Raw genomic sequence first — 19,852 nt, 5'->3', positions numbered from 1 at the left:
CTACTTATTCCCTCTGCTCTCCAGCTCGTTAATGAAACATGCTTATAATCAACCCACTCAAATGAGACCTTTGATGAAAACATATGAATTCATGTTCATTCATTCACTGCATCAATGATATGACCCCTTTTTATTCAAAGCAAATGTGCAACAACAACAACGCAGGAGCAGTCCTCGCTCACTCAAAATGCCGACCTCTTTTCCATGAATTATTTCTTATTGCGGTTCACTCCCACGGCCACGGAGCGTCTGACCGGTGCACGAGCAAGCGCTGTCGGGAGCGCGCAGCAATCATGCCTCATCCGTCGCACGCCTCGCCACTGTGTCGGAAAATAGAAGGAGAAATTCGTCTCTCTTCTCAAACATAACCGCTCTCTGAGCCTTCGTGTCGTTGAGCCACCGCCGGCTTCGTGGCGAAGAAGCTGATATTTATCTAAAAGTCCTTTGTCTCTTTCTCCCCCGTCAGTGAGACAAAGAGGGCAACAAGAGACAAGAGGAGTGCAGCTGTGGCGATGAGGTGCGTGAGGGCGCATCCTTCATTTCGCAGGTCATTCTTCTAACTTGATGCTGTGGACACTCTGACGCTGTTCAGTTTGGGGATGTAAACGCCAGGAAGACACTTTAACCTGAACCGATGTGACTCAACGCGTGTCTTCTTTCCCCGGAACAGTGAGCCCGTTAGGCGCCTGCAAACGTCTCGTGAAAGGTAAGATGAGATCACACAGCTTATTTAGCCCCACTCATGTCAGCGATTAGCTCACGTTGATACCTGTAAGAAAAAAACAACAACGAGGCTTCATCCCAAACAGGTGGTGTCCTGCAGCGCGAGCAGCAAAGGTGATGAGAGGGGAAAAAGTAAATATTTGAGTGGAAATGTAACATTCCTGTGGACCTGCCGTGCAAAGCTGACCTATTTTGAGGTTTGCACTATGATCAGATTGCAACGCAAGGCCATGGGGGTGAGGATGAGGAAGTGATTGAAAGCTTGATTTACAAGTATAGCCTATTGTAGGCTGTTACACCATAACTGAATGAGGAGTGTCTTTTACATTAAATCTGTCTGGCAACAGAGCTGTTAGGTGTGGGGTTACTATAATTGACTGAGATAAGACTTAACACGTTGTTGGTGATGGGAAGAAAAACGCTCTAATTTAAATCAAATAACTCAGGAGGTGACATCAAATACTGAGTATCCTGAAATTACAATGCTTAACACACAAGAGGGACGTGCAAATGTTTGCAGACAGTTTCTGCAAAGCTTTACTTTGTGTCTTCTTTGTGCATCTTTATCTGTTTTTTATCAGAAACTAATTTGGATTATTCAAATGTGCATGTGATCAGCTGATGTTCAACCTTTTAAAATTAAGCTGCTAGAGGCCCAATCCGACTTGTAAGTTTGGAATATAAGTGTTGAGTAGAGCCAGATATTGACACCTGCCACTACAGGACTGGCAGGGATGATACCAGCCAACTAATACTGATCAGAACATTTACAACTCCCACACTTTAGGCCAAATGATTTACCCATTCTGTTCCATCCGATCACTTGTTTTCACCATGAATATAATCTAATTTTTTTGGACAAAGAAAACACATTTAACAAACAACAAACATTCCCTATTCTTTAGAAGCTACATTTACAATTTACTACTTATTTTACTATTTTCCACTTACAAGTGAAGATAAAAGTAACATTTTAGTCTTCAAAGAAAATGAAGTCATCCTTTAAACATGAAGTGCATTGTATAAAGTTGTGTCGACACTTAACCGTAGCCCCTGTTGATGACAAAAGGCACAATGAACAGGCAGTTGATGTGTTATCATTTTAATAAGTGTCCCGTTATTGAAGTCAGCGCAGTAGACGAAAAAGAGTGGATACGTGCAGTGACAGTCCCAGGTCATGAAGTGGCCATGCGAGCCAATGATCACATTCACTGCTCAGAGACAGTGCTGTAGCCTACATGTGACAGTTTCTGCTGCGCCGCAAATCCTTGCTGCAGATCTCAGTGTTTCAGGGGGCATATGTGACATTTTGTTTGTCACACGTTTGGCTCCATCATTTTGTGACCACGTTAGCCTGTGTTCACACTATCCTACTTTTCACTCAAAACACGCAGAGTCCACCTTCCCTTAGACAGCATGGTGATGTCGCATTAATGACAATTAGAAGAGTATTTAAATATAATCAGCAAGCTTTGAGTCCCTTGCACCAATTTGAATAAATTAACAATTAAAAGAACATATGAAGAGCTCTTTTCCAAAATGAGATAAAAGCCAAATTTAAAACAAATGAGTTTGAGTCACGTTGCTGTTACAGAACATTTTCACTGCTTCATCAATGTTTCTGCCAAATCTCTTTATTTCCTTGTTTAAAATCCAGACGCAGTTCCTTTCCAAACCGCGACCAGCGCCAAACCTATTTTTAGCCATAGGCGATACGTCCTCTCGACCAATCAGAATTCAGTGAGCGTTCTATGCGATCCAACATGGCGGCGCTCTGAAGCGGGAGAGTTTTTTGTGTCGTCCGTACGTTCAACACGTTCAGACTGAGCCATAAACAGTTTTGACAAGATAAATTGATATTAACCAAATGTGTGGGTCTGGGTAAAAAATGTTATTTTCCTGAAAACTATTAAAATGGATTTATAGCGTTTTGGAAAAGAGCTCCTCATATATTTAATGTACAGTATACCTTAGTTTAACTCAAATTCAAAGCCTTCTTCTGATACAAACTCTAAACCCTCTGCCATATGGTGCCCAGTGATCCAGCCACACTCATAGCTGGAGTGTAGCTTAACATAAACAGGAAGAGAGCCTCTTGGGTTACGTTTGTAATGGAAAATTCAACTACTTACTCTGGGATAAGCTGGTCATTCAGCAAAGAAAAGCACTTACAATGTGCCTCAGTAGCATCAAACACTTGATGGATTATGGCCTGTGACCTTTTATACCTTTTACCTTATTAGTAAATCTTTGTGTTGGCCTACAATTGACACTGATTGCATGTTGGTAATCTGCTGACATGCTGGTAAACTCCCATATTTTCTGCAGCTTTGTGTTTCTGGAAAATCCAGTGCAGAAACAGAATTGTCTCTCATATGACATATTACTGCTGGGAGCTTGTTGTTTTCTAATGACTGCACAGAACACGATTGGTTTCTCATATGCCCAATAAAATAATTTAAACTTTTTATGCAAGCAAAGTAGTTGGCTTTTTAAAAAAATATATATAATGGACCAGCAAATTAAAACCTGTTTGGGAGTAGGGTCCCCTATTAATTGCAATGTAGGTTTAAGAAGTTCTAACTGTGGAAGAAAATAACACATTGAGGATGTCTTGATGGAAGTACACAACAGACTAAATTTTACTGCAATGCAAAATCCAATTAGAGCTGGAGTTTTAGTTTTCCTAATAATGGTTATGGCTTCTACCACCTTGTAAAACTGCCTCAGAGTATTAAACTATTAATATTATATGGTGAGTATTTAATCAGTGCTACCTAATTCAAGTTACACCAGTGTGAGATGTACTTTAATCAGTGTTTGCAGCCTTCTGGCAGTTCTGCTCATAAGCAGCTCTCTCTTCATCAAACCTGATTCATTATTGACTGATGGATGCTTTCATCGCTTTTCCATTGTAAAATACTGCACTGATGTTTAAAGTATTTTGATACTGGTGCCAATATTATATCTCCGTTTCCAATATTCAATCAATATTAAAACACTTTTCTTGATACTTTAAGGGGTGTATAAATATATTTCTTGAATTAAAAAAAGACAACTGGAAAACATTTGTTGCTTTTTGTACAAGTATAATTTTTCATACTTGGTGCTCGGGAGACTATTTCAGTAGTGACCCCATTGGCACATTGATCAGGGAGGCCTATCATTCAATGATTTGCAGGTTTGATGTAGAGTCTCCAGCAGGAGGATATTGATTCATTAGAAAAATAGTTTTGCTTGACAGGGAGGTCAGAGTTCAAGGTCAGATGAGCACTTATAGAGCTTATTATTTTCTGATGACTGGAGCTGATAGTGTTTCACTGGCTCAGTTTAGAGACTTCTGCGGCTGACTTGAATCTAGGTTGGTTGGCGAGTGGGCTGCCAAAACACTCCCTGCTGTGAATGAGTGAAATGCGGTGATTAAATGGAAGGGGCATTTGCTCACATCATGTTATTGTTGTTGTTTCAGTCCTGCAGTATGAGTGCTTGTACATATACTCTCTGGTGTCACATGCTGTAAGTGGCTACCCTACAATCACAATAGCCGAATATGCAATGTATGAAATGTTAGTTGTCATATCTCATCAAAATTTAGAGTGCCATCAAATAAACTGTGCTTCATATATACCAGCTACTACAAACTGAACTTTGGCCTTGTGTTACCCTAAATAGGCTGGAGAAGAACAGTGATGTGGACAGTGTTGCTACCCATTCGAGACCAGACAGACCATTATCAGAATAACTGTTGTTGGAGATGTAGCTATAGTCTTCTTCTTTTACGAGACTAGGGTTGTGACGGTACCGATACCCAGGAAAATAGTTGATACTTGATACCATTTTTTTATTATTACAAAAAATGAAGGCAGAGTTTCTCAAATAAAGATTAGAACCATCCAAACAATACCAATAACCTTTTTAAAAAGTTGTCTGAAGTCGATTTGGTCCATGCTAATGTATTCAGCCAGTCTTGTTTATCTTCTGTGTTTCTGGTGACTTAGCTTCATATTATCATTGCTGATTAAATAGAGTTTCTGTCTCATTACTGGTTGACTTTTCAGACATGTTATTGTGTCATCCTGTTAAATTAACATCTCTTAACGTTAGACCAAGCCCCCACCACAGCGACTTCCTGGTTGATCCAATACGGAAGTGCCAAAATCCGCAGTTCTCAGAGTATCCACTAGTAGTTTGCACAATAGAGCAGTTTCTCATTGACTCTTATATTAAACAGGCCGTTTTCACAGCATAATTAAACATATTTAAGGCCTGGTACAAAAAAGAAATTGTAGTCTGTATGTTTAGGTCATATCTCCGTGACAAAACTGTGGGGGGTGATTTTTTTTTTTGTACCAGGCTAGTTTTTATTTTATTGGAGTCTAAAGTTCATGAATAATTGGGGGCTAGATGTCACTCTTGAGTGTCACTCTTGAGTGACATCTTGCCACTGGCCTTCACTTCTCCTAGACTGTACCAACAGATGTTTTAGTAACACAACGACTTAGCTCTGTTATGCTAATTAAATTGCTGCATTGGCTCAATAACTTGAATATAGCCTACTATCGAGAAGTGTGTTCTGTTAGCCTAACTCCTGGGCGGAAGAGGAAATGAGGCGGGGTCAAAATCTGACAAAAGGGCGGCTCCCAGAGGCAAGTATGAATGGATCAAGTTCAGAGAACAGGCCTTGACGGAGAGGCTACGTCCATTTTTTATACAGTCTATGCGTTCGACGGGCAGGGCTGATGATGTTAGCTGCTTAGCTCCAGCGTTAACGTACCCTGGTTGTTAGCCTCGTATGCTAAATTCTTCCAAATGGCACTTGTGGCTCTGTTCAATTTCTACTTAAACTGGTTGCAAAGATCTTCCAGCAGCAGCACTAGCTGTGTTCAGTCAGCTCAGAGTTGTTAACGTGATGAACCAGCGTTCATGTACTCAGAGAGACGAGCTGTAGCTAGTCTTGTTTTGTTGCAGGGCTGCTGGGTGACATTACGCATCAACTGGAGGAGACGGAGGGTGCACTGTTGATGGTAAAAATATTGATTCTTTTGCAAGTTAGTATCTAATCTGATACTCATTTTTAGTATTAATTATTTTCCGAATATTTTTTTGAGAACCCTGAACAAAACTGGTTTTAGACAACTGAGCCTCCTACACTGCAGTTCAACGATTCTAACCGGGGAATAAAACGATTGAAGTGATTTAATAGGACAAATGTAGATAACTACACCAACCAGCAACATGATAAGGATGCAGTTGTTTATTAAATGTACATCATGTTATTAAAAAAAAAAAAGATAATGTAGAAAAACATCAAAACAAGAAAAGTTTGTTTACTGACGTTTTCTTCATGATGCAGTTGCTATGCAACATGCACAATAAAATCTCCAGCCTGGTTCCTGTACAGTGGAGCAGAGTGCCTAATGTGATGGTGGTTTACCAACATCTGATCCTATGAAAGAATGATAAGGGCATGTCAGACATTGATGACACAATAAGCCCTGCTCTGGCTATCATGTAAATTAAAAAGTCCTGGATTTTGTCTGTGGTAGGAATGCCATATTTTAACTTGAGAATTGAACTGGTTACTACTGGCGGCTTTCTAAAGTTTTAATAACTCTACTTCATGGGTATGAACCCAGTTTGAACACACTGAAGGGGGACTTACAGAAATCAAAGGAATCTTGAGTGTTGGCTCATTTTAGGCTTTGGTGCATGTGCATTTTGAATTGATCCTGATAATAAAATAGGTGGATAAATCAGTCCATCAATCTACCTTTATTTATATTCGTAGGACTGTGAGGTTTCTCTCACAGTGGCAGTGAGTTAAAAGCAACTAAAAAAACATGCAATTACAAACAATTAAACATGCAGAAACAAAGGGTATATTGGGCTGTTCCATGAGCTCTGAGCACTGTCACAAGAAGCAGATTGGAAAATACTTGCAGGATTATAAGCAGAAGTAAATCATTTGAGCAAATTAGAGGGGAACCCAAGTTTCAATCAAGCAACTGCTTTATACTGCAAATAAGAAGGAACTAGCGCATATTATGCCTCTCTGTAGTCGAGGGCCAACCAACCTTGCTATAAAGGACACAGTGATGGATGTCATATCTATCCCTAGTTATAAAATTAATGGCAGAGTGGTAGACAGCATCAAGCGATTTCAAAACAGATAGATTATGGTGATATTATTTATAGACATGCCACTCCAACACAGAAAGGAAAACTGCTTCCACAATTCTCTGTCTGCAGAACATTTGGAAGCTTACCCTGTACCTATACAGGAGCCCAATATTTTTTGGCAAAGCTTCCCAACAAGTTTAGTGATGTGATATTTAAAAGAGAAATTTTCATCAAGCTAAATCAAAGAGCAGTGCACAACTAGAGAGCTAAAAACATTGTGAGGCAGGGTTCAGACTGTAGGCAGAAGCGCTGGGAAGCACTGCCTGCTTCCTTTCAACGCCCGTGCTGTTCAGATAGGATGCTCATGACCGGCTCGTGATCTGCAGTGATGAATTCGGCGTTTTCCACCAAAATTGATCACTTTTCCTGCTTTTAGATGGTGATTTTGATCTCAGATTTTGGGAAATGCACAGATAACTTTTCCTTCAGTAGATGAATATGAAAACACCTCTCTAGTGATAAACTGATAGTCAGTATAGCCCATATCCTACATTTATAGGTTTATAGGTTTATAAACATTACAAAAACAAATGTTTGGTCGGAAGGGATCTTTACGTAAGAGGTCAGAGTAGGAAGGCACTTCTGGGAATGATTCTCAGCCGATTACGGTTAAAGCTTGTTTTGCAAGGAGCAAACTCTCCTGGACTCTGATAACTAATGTGTGCTGACTGAAGGTGAGTGAGATTGATAGTGTTTTGGCCTCTGAGGGCCATTGTAATCCATCATAGGGTGAATGAGAGCTCTTCACGTAAACTTTATGGGAAGCACTGTGCACCACTTGTAAACTGGCTGCAGCCTTGATAATATATTATGCCTATATGTTGAAATGATTGCAAAGTTTTGTACATTTCATATGCATAATTATTTATACAAGCAATTGAACTATACTGATACTGTACAATTACAATTGTTGGAGTAGATGCGTTATGATTCTAATGATTCAAATCTAATCATCTAAACTGATGTGATGATTTATTTCTCCTTAACGGCTGATACATTCTCTTATTTGTTCTATTATGATTCCTCTCAACAGGAGACCCATGTCTTTGAACATTTTTTATAGCCTTTAATAATCCTATTTTAAACCAGGAAAGTGCTTCTGGTAAATCATCAGAGCAAATAGAAAGCTTTTAAACCATCTTTTCAATCTTTACATATGAAAAAGATCTTGTGAAGGGAGTGAAACTTCAGAGGTGTGTGATATTTGTGAATGGTATTCCATTCACATAGTATTTCTCCAGGCTGATCTACCCTGAGATAACTGATGATATCTATCAAGTACCCCACATGCCTTCCTTTTTTTCCTGGTGCAAGATTAGGCAAAGGTGGCGCATAGCAGGCACTTAGTAATTTAATAGACACTCAACTGTGAACTAACCGCAGTCTTACCTCATTCGGGTCATGGATATGTACAGTATATCATAGTAGGGGAAAGTACTGAAGAGCAAGAATTCAGTGTTGCATTATTGAATATAATTCTGTTATTGTGGACATTTGTGGACCATTATCGTGGCCAATCAATAATGTGTTGAACTCTTATTTTGTGACACTGCCCAAGCCTACTTCAATCAGTAAGAGATGCTCATACCCCTTGTAAACCTGCCATTTCCCCTTTCCATCCCCCTGTAGTGTATGGGCAGAGGGGTTCTTTATCCGACTAAAGTTTGTGGATCTATGGCCCCGACCATGGCTCTCAAAAATCTGCAGTGCTTTGTGTTGATAAATCTGTGGCATTGTCTGTGGTGCTGAAGTAGCAGACTGACTTGTCATTGCGTCTTTTTCACCCTCTCCTCTTTCAGTTTCGTCTTGGTTCTATAACTGCCCCCACTGTTGAAAATGAGCAAATCACCTACTGACTACAATCAGACCTAAATTTGTTCACGCCTGAAACATGCAAATGAAAATATTGGGACTTCCGATTTAGACTTCTACTAAATAAGACTTCATGTTTTCTTCAGGGAGTTTACATGATTGCTTGATTAACATTGTAGCATAAGAGTCATATTTACTTGTAGGTTTGTGACTAGAAATTATAGTTATAGTATAGTTATACTCTATGTATCAGGTTTATTCACTTATTAGGATCCCCTTAGCTGCACAAGCACAAGCTTCAATGATTTAAAAACAAAGACAATATTACAGAGCAGTCAACATTAGTAAACAAAGGGAACTGATTCCAGCCAGAGAAAATGTATCACAATTTTTACAGACAAAAATAAATGGATAGAACTGTAAAACGCACAGCTGTCCAATACATTCTAGATATTTTCGATGTTTTGTGATTGCTTTAAAGTGGGACAGAGAAATTTATAATTGCCCCTGACATTCCCTGCAAAAGGCACTTAACCCTAAAAGCTGTAGAGGACTGTGCTTGTACTGGATAGCTCCTAAGCAAGAGTATTTGTAAAAGTGACGCAGGGTGCTGCTGTTGCTGCAAAAAAGCTTACCTGCTGACTTGACTTTCAAAGTAAAGCACCTGTCATGTATAAACATCAGTGATGTTCTATTAAACACTGAGGATTTGCTCAGCTGTGAAGCCTCTGAGGGCAGAGTATTTCCTTTCTTACAGCTCCAGGGATGAGTGGCTAGTCAGGCAAAAAGACCCAATGCATCACACCTGTCAGCAGGGAGGTTACAAAATAGGTTGACTCCCTCTGTCCATTCTAGCTCCTGCCAATTTGAAGATGGGAGATGTGGGTCAGCATTACACATGTACTGTATGCTATCACTCTGTACCACAGCAAACACACTGACCAACATTGCGCTGATGAGCATTGTTAGATAGAGCCTTGAAAATCATTGTGTTCCTTGGAATAGGTTTCCATGTAATTATTGTTCTGATCTCATTCCGACTGACTGTCATCCATTTTTGCAGTTGTTTTAACAGATAATTCCATCTTTATGCCTGCCAAAATCTGTCTAGGCACACTTCAAGGCTCCTCAAATAGGCTCTTCCTATTTGTCTCAGCTGATTATAGTTTAGATGAAGATTGAAAAGGTGTTTGGTCCCTTTTTTTTCAGCAGTTCAAAATGCGACTATTGTGCAAAGTGATAACCAGGAGAAGGAAACGCAGCAGTTTTCATCAGGCCTCCACAATGCTGATGGTATTTCTGTCAGCCTTTATGTTTACAGCTACATATACATTATCATAGTGATTAATGACTTATGCTGTGTCTAGAAATAAAAAAATCAATGCGTCAATGAGTCATCCGTATTACAAAATATCGTAAATATCATAAACTCTACCAATGGGTTGAAAGCATTTTAATGATGCATACAGGTATGCTGTCAGGAGTACTTTTGATGTTTTCTAATATTTTTCATTACTTGGTGGGGTAAGTTAGTAGCTATTTAATTTGAAGACATTTCTTAGCAAAAGTGAATCTGAACGATTTATCTCACTGTAATGTAAAACCCTGATAAAACATTTGTGGTTCACTATATTAGGAACTAGAGATAGACTTTGTTGCCAAGATGACGACGGCTGCGACCAACAGGTGACGGCCACGTTGAGCTTCATTTTGGCTCTTCAGAAAGCGATGGGAGTCTATGTCCATTTTTTTTAATACAGTTTATGGGTATAACGAGTGGTGATGGCAAAGGTACAAGTTCTTTAGTTCCTTATATAGTGAACCATCCATATTCAAGATGGTCATAGACTCCCATAGCTTTCTGAAGAGCCAAAATGAAGCTCAATGTGGCCAGCACCTGTTGGTCCCAGCCATCGTCATCTTGGCAGCATCATGGTTCCCGGCTAATACAAAAATGGGCAAAAATCCAGAGCTGAGGCGCGCTGAACGAAGTCTGTCTCGAAGCTTCCAAGCTGGCGAAGGCTAACAAATTAGGCTAACAAGCGAGCAAGGAAATCTGTGGATGGTGGCCTGGAGATGGAGTTACTTATCAACATCAATTCAGGCAGCACAAACTGAAGCACTGGGAATCACAGCAGTGTGCTGGGTCTACTAGTAACTTGTGTTGAAGCAGTGCGTTATACAGATTCTGCGGTTTGCGCTGGCTGAATTTGATCTGCTCCTGTCTGCCCATTGTCAATTACTACCACAGATGTAATCTCATTAACACTGCATATGTTTAGCAAACAATTTGAAGCAAATAAGTACACCTGAATTTAGATTACACTGAAACATCCGTGATGAGATAATGATTATAATTCCCCACACCACTATTGCAAACAGTGCACATATTTATGGTCGTGACACTCATGGAGTGCGCGGGGGACTGAAATTTATATGTAACATAGATATTGACAGCGCTGTGTGAGATTATTATCTTGACGGTTGATAGATACTAATGTATAATTAATTTTTATTTAATTTTTTTATCATTATTATTTTGATATAATTAAAATAATACTAGAATTGCACTCACCGGAAAAAACTGGAGCACATACTTCTTGAACGGCCCTTATGTCCAATTAAACGCACAGCAAGCCATATTATTAGTCTGATATTTGCATGAATTATAACCCAAAAACACCAACACATGCATCCATTGAGTCAGTTTAGTATCCACACACCAACAGCACAAACACAGCCATGAGTAGAGGTATATGAGGGTAGCAGACAGTTGCCAGCCGAGGTTAACCTCCTGAAACGGCAGCCACCTGTCATTGAAACCAGCCATGTCTTAATTATGCAGAACTTTAAGCATTATATATAATTCAACCAGGTGAGTTATATACCCCCCCATGCAGTTGTCATGAATAGTAAAAAGGAGGCATGGACACCAATCAAAGATGGCAGCGCTTTTGGGCTATGACGCATACACGGTGGAACTGGAGCTGTGCTGTTGGAGGGTTCCAGCAGATGGCACTACAATTAAAGTGATGGTTTCTGCTAAGGTGTTGTTTTGGTGTGCTTGGGCCGTTTCTTCTGTTTCTATGATAGTGCGCCACCTATTGAGCCTCATGGCAATTGCAGACCAGATTTTACTGTGCATGTGTCATACCCCCAAAGTGCAGACACTTTGTACTAGTCTTGGTCTGTATGAGGAATTGCTCTATTTTGGAGCCAGCTTCAAGCGGCCACTCCATGAATTGCAATTTTTGGCACTTCCGCATTGGCTTCATTTCTCATACCTGGAGGTTGCTGCTTTGTTACACCCAAATCAGGTCAAAATCTAAATATTTTATATCACATTTGCTCTAAAGTGATTATTCATGCCTGAATGTAAGCAATTCATTTAGTAATTAAAATGCATTTAAATCTACTACGACAACTTTCTGTTAATTGATCTTCCTTGTATCAACACCTCAATAAATCTGGGCTGCTCTGTTAACATTCAACATTTCGATGTTCAAGAGAGAAACGCTTTACTGATTTCCCCTGTGCAGAGGACAGATTTGGCTCAGAGGCCCAGGGGATTGTGGGTGATTGAGCCGTTAGTTTCACTATGGTTGGGAAGCAAGTCAGTCAAGTGTTTGGATAAAACCAGCTCTACAACAAATATAACCACTGCTATTTCTGTTACCAATTTAATTTGTGTGGTCTCTGTAATTAAGGGTCAAAGTTTTTAGTTTCATTGAAAAATACCAGAGTAGATTAGTTAAACATGGATTTTATGTCTAACATTCGTAGAAAAGTCATTGCATTTCCTGTTCATGGCATTAGTCAACAGTTTTTTCTTGTGCTAAATACAAATGAGAAAACCTTCTTTGAAGGGTTACTAATAAGTATTAAGAATGGGCAAATTGCAAAGATATGACTAAGTGGGCTCTCAAGTGTCAGTCTAGTTCTGAACAATTGCTGCCAATATTAAACTCTGTGCTCTTTTTCACACTAAAATAGGGTGACCAAATTTCCTGAACCTAAAACCGGGACATTTTGCGTGTGGCCGTAGCACTTGTGCATGTGAGGTGGTAGACGCGTATATTAGGCTCAATTTAAGCTGATAGACTAGGCCCCCTTACAACATAGCCTAATGGGGAAAAATCATGTATGTTAACCCAGATGGTAGGGAAAAGTCCCCTCCTCAGCAGCCCGCTTTAGCTCAGCACTTCCAGCGCCAATGTTGCTAAAGTAGGTATACACACTGCTAGCACCTTCTTGTAGCCATCGCTTGTGTTTCGCGGTTTTGATGTGTTCTTTAATATCTGCACTACCACCGCGAGCTACCACTTTCTTTTCAGCATTGTCGTACTCACAGCACAAAACCTGTGTAGCCTAGCTACGCTACGACGTATGTGTATGATGTGTGTCAATGTAGCGGCTATGTTGACACACGTGCAAGCGCACACGCGCAAGCGCACGCACACATGCACACGCACATGCACACGCACATGCACACGCACAAACACACACACACACACACACATTGTTAAAATCATATGCTGGATGCTTTATTCTTTCTAGGTGTTTTTTAGTAATGATCAGGCTATAATAAGACCACGTTGGCTATGTAATCGCTGACAAAAGCGGACATTTCATAGTGGTTGATGGAAACCAGGACACTTTAGCGTCCCGACAGGCTTTTGTCGGGACTTGGAACCTGCGACTAAGGATTGGGACCGGTCAGCCTACACTAAAAGCAGTTGTACTGTAACTATTGTAAAACAATAAACAATGAACGGTTCGGCTTTAAACCTGGAGAATTGTATTCCCCTCCTTCTCCTTCCTTCTTAGCAAATTAGCGGTGCATACCTGTGCAAACACAACCACCTGGGCAAGCAAAGTAAGCGCGCTTGCTATGCGTACAGTCGGCGCGGTCACCTTTCTGGGCTGCACACAGACAGTCCGCCTAGACTGAAGTGAACCCTTGTGGACATGCAGATTTGAACAGTATATATCCTGTCTAAGATTGTCTCTCTAAAACCTTAAACCAACAAATTATACATTCATAAACGGACCTGCACACACTTGGATGGGAGGTACTAGAATTAGCCAGACACATACATAATTGTTTAAGATATTTTGCTGCCAAATCCAGGCAAGACGTCGCCCTCTTGACCTTGTATTATGAGTCTTGTATTCCTAAACCCTTTTCATGTTTCCTTGAGTCCGTTTTCCAAACGGAAGATAAACTTTACCTCATGGTCATCTATGTTTTCTCCTCCAACAGGAAGAGCGGTTGATGTCACTAGTAACAACTAATGGGGATCCAAATAAACAAACATTACTAAACAAAGGTAAACCAACTTCATAGTAATCCAATCTACTGAATTACCTTCATTGTGGATGAATCTGCACCTCATGATTGACGTCCAATGCCAATGTAAAGTGCCATCGCATGACGCAGTGTGGCATTTATATTTTGAGGTGTATTGTGGCGGGTGAATACTATGTGTGACTAGGTTTCTGTATCAGTTATTTTTCCATTAGACTTGCACAAGAGAGGACTGTGGTGAAGGTTAAATTTGACATTCAATAATGGATACAAACGCCCTAAAAAAGATTCTCTGAATCTAATTTGTAGTCAAGGCGGGTGTTGTACTGAGGGGTGAATTGCAGTGTTTACCCACATTGTAGACATGATTGACTGTGTCTGCAATTTTCATTTCTGATCTCTAAATATGCACTGTATACATTTTTGAAAAGCGGTGTAGCACAGCACAGTGATGAGGTGCATTTTAATCGACTTTTCTCACATACTTAGTCCTGGTTCGTTACTCCTTAAGGACACTGGCTGGCTTAATTTAATATAAATCAGAATGATGAAAACCTTTACTGAGAAAACTTGTGCATAAACGTTATCTGTGAATTCTCAGTGGAGTCTTGCATCATATACAATAACACATAATGCCCCTCAACACATTGTATTTCTGAATATGTGAACAGTGAATATTAACTAGCTAAAACTGAGAGTTACTCTTGAACAATCACTGTCACAAAGAGGCAAAATACAATCAGAGTTGACATCACCAGTTTAAAAATACCATGCATGTATTGCTTGTTTGAAATCTCCATGGTACTTAAAGCTGTTCCCAGAGGTAGAAAGCTGCCCCTGCTTGTAAACATCCTGGAATAACCCTGTTAGGTCTTATTGCAATTTCTTGTATTAATTGAAAGCTGCCATTGTCCCTCTTGAGCCTCATGAGTCACCCAAGCAGAAGGGCTTAGACTACATTTGCCAATGTTCTCTGCCTACTTTGGTAAATTACAAACTCAGTTGGATAGATAGAAAGGGGAATTGTTTTGTCTGCTAGAGGTTTTATGGACATTTATGAGCAGTTTCAAAATATTTTTATTCATTTTAATTCAACATCACTCAAAATAAGCCAGCGAGCCAATTCCTTCATGGTAATTGAAATGTTACTTCTTATTTGTAGTCAATTGTGGATGTAGGAAAGGCACAAGAAAAACCAAGATCGAAGATTGATGTTAAACCTGCAAATGTGTGATCCGTGCCTATTACAAATGGAACATCCAGTTAATTTATCTGACGAATAACATGCTAGAGCTGAGTGAATATATTTCACATTTTCACTTAAACAGTTACCTGGGCAGAAGATATACTGTACAGTGCATGCATTAACAGAAAAGGGTCATCGTGACACAGTAAAGCACATTTCCATTGTGGAGAACATGGAGCGGAGTGGTGGGATAGATATTGGAGATAGATATTGGCTGCAAACATGGCAGCAGCCATCTAGGTTTAGAGATATGCAAGAAGGTGAAAATATTTTTTTGTGAAATGTCACCACAGGCTCTGAAGGGGCTAGTGGCATTTACCACAGAGGCAGTTTTGAGTATTTTCAGGTGTTTATGTCTGTCTGTGGCCATATTTTGTCACCACGATAACGGTGTATAGTTGAGATCAAAATGAAGGGCAAACTAAAAACTGGGTTGATCTGAACAAGGAGGCTGGATGTAGGGGGCCCAACCACTTTACGCTCCTGGCCCGATCTGGCATCCCCGCCGGTGTGATCCCATCGCAAGATTGTCCCTAGTATTGAAAATGCACTGTCAGCAATGGAGACAAGTCTGGTATAGGGTGAAAAGGTTCTGGCTTGTTTGTATTTCTTTAAACCAATCATAATCATCTTGGCTGACACTAAGCTCCACATGCAGCGATGGTGCCCTGGCAAAAAAAGATGGCAGAAGAGGAGGAGAATGCCGCCTGATATAGGAAGCCAATGATAGCCTTCATCCCAACTGTTTACATCTGTTGAATCAGATCATTCTCCCTGTGACCAAACTTAACCTTTCATTAAGAAACCTTTCACTGTCAGAATATACACAAGTAAAGTTATTTTGCCTATGGTACATTAACTAAAATGACATTCCTGCATTTGTATTTGTTGCTTAGAAATTCAAAACAATTTATTCAGTTTATCATCTCTTCCAATATTTAACAGTGTTAATATGTTTAGTGTTTGGTTCAACTGCGGTTTCAATCCACAGTCAACAAACATCCCAACCACCCTTGGAGTCCTGGATCAAAGCTCTGAATCATCCTTCTTTTTATATCCCAGCCTATTGTTTTTAAATGGTTTTTCAGTGTGTGATAAAGCCTTTTAACATAGACAGCATGTGTTTTATTTGGTTGTCTCTTTAGTGAAATGTTGCATTGTAAACTTGTAAACAACTTGTAAACAAAAGTCTCATGAGCTTTGGAGTTGGTAACCTGTTTTGGCTGCAGAGAGATCTTAACAAATCCACATTTACTCCCTTTAACTTGAGGTATGATGGTATGATGTTGTAAGGTGTTACTGGAAGATAAGAACAGGGAAGAAGGAAACACTATAAGTCAGTCCAGTTCTGCGTTTTCCCCTCAGTTAATCATAGTTATTCTTCACTATCCCAGAATGAGACACTGCTGGCTGTCAGATGTAATTTTGGCATCATTTCCAATAGGTCTGTTAATGCTTTATCATTATTTCACTCTGAACAAACTGCCACATTTTTCTCTGAAACGAAGGGAGACTTTTTAAGTGTGTTAGTTGCTCTCCCCTGGTCAAATATTTAAATCACTTGAGTTTAGGTGCCTTGGTGTGATTGTGCAGCTTCTTCTGAACCAGCAGAATATTTCATGATGTGTTTTCAGGACCACTCCCTGAATACCTCCTCCATTATTACCGCTATTATTGTTACTATTGATGTCATCCTATCATATCCACTGTTATAATTATTATTAGTCATATCTCTATTATCATTAATCCCATTATTGCTACTATTCATATCATTATAGCATATACACTGCCATAATTATTATTATTATTATTATTATTATTATTCATATTCCTATTATTGTCATGGTAATTAATGTTAAGTATGTGGTTGCTTTGCATTTCTGGGTTTCTCTGTCTCTTTTTCAATCCTCCCCAACTGGTCAAGTCAGATAGCCTCCCACCATAGGGTCCGGTCTCTTCGACTTTCCTGCCTGTTAAAAGGATGGTTTTTGTTGCCGCTGCATGCAAGATTACAGCAATCTGACTTGCTGTTGCTTATGGGGGAATGTTGGGTGTCTGCAAATCATAAATAAGTAACAGGAAGTGGTTTAGGCCTACTACTATATAGAAAGATTCTTGAGATAACGGAATTGTTGGGATTTGGCACTATCATTATAATTGAATTGAATTGGTTGCACTAATCCTGAAGAGCGTATACTATAGATGCTGCTTCATAACCGTCTGCATTAGCAGGACTCAATCTGATTGGCTGACCAAAGTTTCGAGGTTGAAGGGAAGAGTGAGAGAGGAGGATTAGATTAGTGGAAGTGAGAACGGGGTGATGATGACATGGTTCTTGTTCCAGTGTCCCCTCCTGGGGGTCTTGCCCCACAGCACATCAGTGTTTGGACAAGCCAAAAGACAGGAAATAGATGTGACAACACACTCCAGCTGTGCCAAGCAGTTTTCACTCCGCAGTGGGGGAAACAAAGTCATCCTTTTCTCATTATTGTCTGGCTGAAGCTGTGTTATGCTGGAAATGACCAAAAAAATCTATTTTTGTGCGCGTGTTCTTTCAATCAGTTTTTGTAACAAGATTGCATAAAATGCAGTTCTGTTACGTTTTAAGTGGTATAAGGGTGGGGCCATAGACTGTATACAAAATGGACGTAGCATATCTGTCCAGGTCCGTTCTCTTAACTTGATCCAATCATCCTCTTCTATGGGAGTTGCCATCTTGCCTGACTTTGTCTCCACCACATTTCCTCTGACCAAAAAAGGGCATTGATGTGATGTTTGGGAATAGGGAGATACGTCCATCTGGCTGACGTATACCTCCGAGGCGAATTGAGGGCCAGCGGCTAGCTGTCACTCAAGAGCCCCTAGTTATTCATAAAATTGAATCAAAACTAGCCTGGTACAAAAAATTCACCCCCCTCAGTGTTGTCATGGTGATATGACCTAAACATACAGAAACATATTTTTGTACTAGGCCTCAAATAGGTTAAATTGTGCTGTTAAAATGGCCTGTTTAACATGGAGGTCAATGAGAAATTGCTCTATTATGGCACGTCCGTATTGGATCAACCAGGAAAGTCCTGTACATCAACACTACAAACCGTATGCTTAAAACACTGCCATAGAGTTAAATCAGCACTGTATATTCAACTCACCATTTGTTTTGGTGGGCCACTCCCAAGGACTGAGCCTATATGGGGCGGCGCTCTACCCAGTGAGCTAGAGGCCGCATAGGCATGCATAATGTTCCCATCATGCCTCCATTCAGCAAAGTATAGCAGTTGCATATGACTGTAGTATGACAAAAAACAAACTGATGGCTTCCACAGGAATAATTAAACTATTGTAATTAACATAAGCGTATTAGTTCACTGGGATGAGTAATTATATATGATGAAGGATTCTTTTGAATTGGAAGGACTTATATAATTTTCTTTACATTCTCTGTCTCTCATCAATGTGTGATCTCTCTCTCTCTCTCTCTTTCTCCCCCTCAGGCTTGTAAGGAAACTGGCCTGGCTCTTTAATCCTCCCCCTCCTACAACCCACTGTGCACCACCACCAGGTCCTTTCCGTGCTGTAGCCATCCCATGGAGAGTGCAAGCCCACCCATATAGGATGCCTGCCTTGCCCGACGTCCTGCATCCCCTCCTGCCCATCACCACCTCCTCCACCTCCGCGTGTGTACCTGCTCTTGCAAACGGTTCATTGCGTCCCCCCAGGCGTCGCCCTGCCCCGCTCCAACATGGTGGATGAGGTTACCACCATGAAGGATGACGTCATCAACGCCAACACGCTGGCTTGGCTGGTCTGCTCAGGCGTGTCCATCCTGGCCAACACTTGGAGCATCCTTAGCGTCAGTGCCAAGCAGAAAAAGTGGAAGCCCCTGGAGTTCCTCATCTGCACCCTGGCGGGCACACATATCCTCAACATGGCCATCCCCATCACCATGTACTGCGTCATAACGCTGCGCCGGCAGCACTCAAACTACGAGTGGAACGAGGGTCTCTGCAAGGTGTTCGTCTCCACCTTCTACACTCTCACACTGGTCACTTGCTTCTCCGTCACCTCGCTCTCTTACCACCGCATGTGGATGGTGCGCTGGCCTGTAAACTACAGGTAAAACACTTCAATCTGTTGTTCTGTTTACGCCTGTTCAGATTACGCTTTTAATTTAGGTGGTGCCATTTTCAAACAGTCATTTTTCCCCACATTACACACTTATGTCTTGTATTATCTATTTATTTGTCTGTCAGTTGAAATACACCATTTTGACATTTTAAGCTGTAAATTTGGATCCTGCACTGCCTTTCTGAGTAGATCTCTCAGATGGGACAGGGATGCAGTTTAGATTAATGTCACTCATCAGCCTGTTTACCTCAGTTTTTTAGATTGATGCTACATGGACCAATCAATATGCTAATTTATAACTTTTCTTTTCATCAGGCACAGAATAATCACTTGCAGATAAATGCATTTGTAGAGCAAATGATATGAAATGAGTATTTTCCATGACACAGACAAGCTAATAAATGGGTCAGTGAAATGGCAGAGCAACTGGTCCTGTGGCACATGTGGTGAAGATC

The 19,852-nt window shown here is 40.4% G+C and overlaps 1 protein-coding gene across 1 annotated transcript in view; it reads left to right on the top strand.

The window, feature by feature from the left end:
- Nucleotides 1–576: 576 nt before the first annotated feature.
- The window catches only part of gpr153 (G protein-coupled receptor 153), a 35,422-nt gene continuing 16,146 nt past the window's right edge, over nt 577–19,852 (top strand). Inside the window, exons 1-2 of the mRNA XM_083919520.1 lie at nt 577–706; nt 18,764–19,385. Coding sequence (XP_083775646.1) covers nt 19,012–19,385 — 374 coding nt within the window. The 5' untranslated portion in view covers nt 577–706; nt 18,764–19,011. The remainder of the gene's footprint in view (nt 707–18,763; nt 19,386–19,852) is intronic.

Source organism: Echiichthys vipera (assembly GCF_963691815.1).
Source record: "Echiichthys vipera genome assembly, chromosome: 9".
NCBI lineage: Eukaryota > Metazoa > Chordata > Actinopteri > Perciformes > Trachinidae > Echiichthys > Echiichthys vipera.
This window is presented reverse-complemented; position numbering and strand designations above follow the sequence as displayed.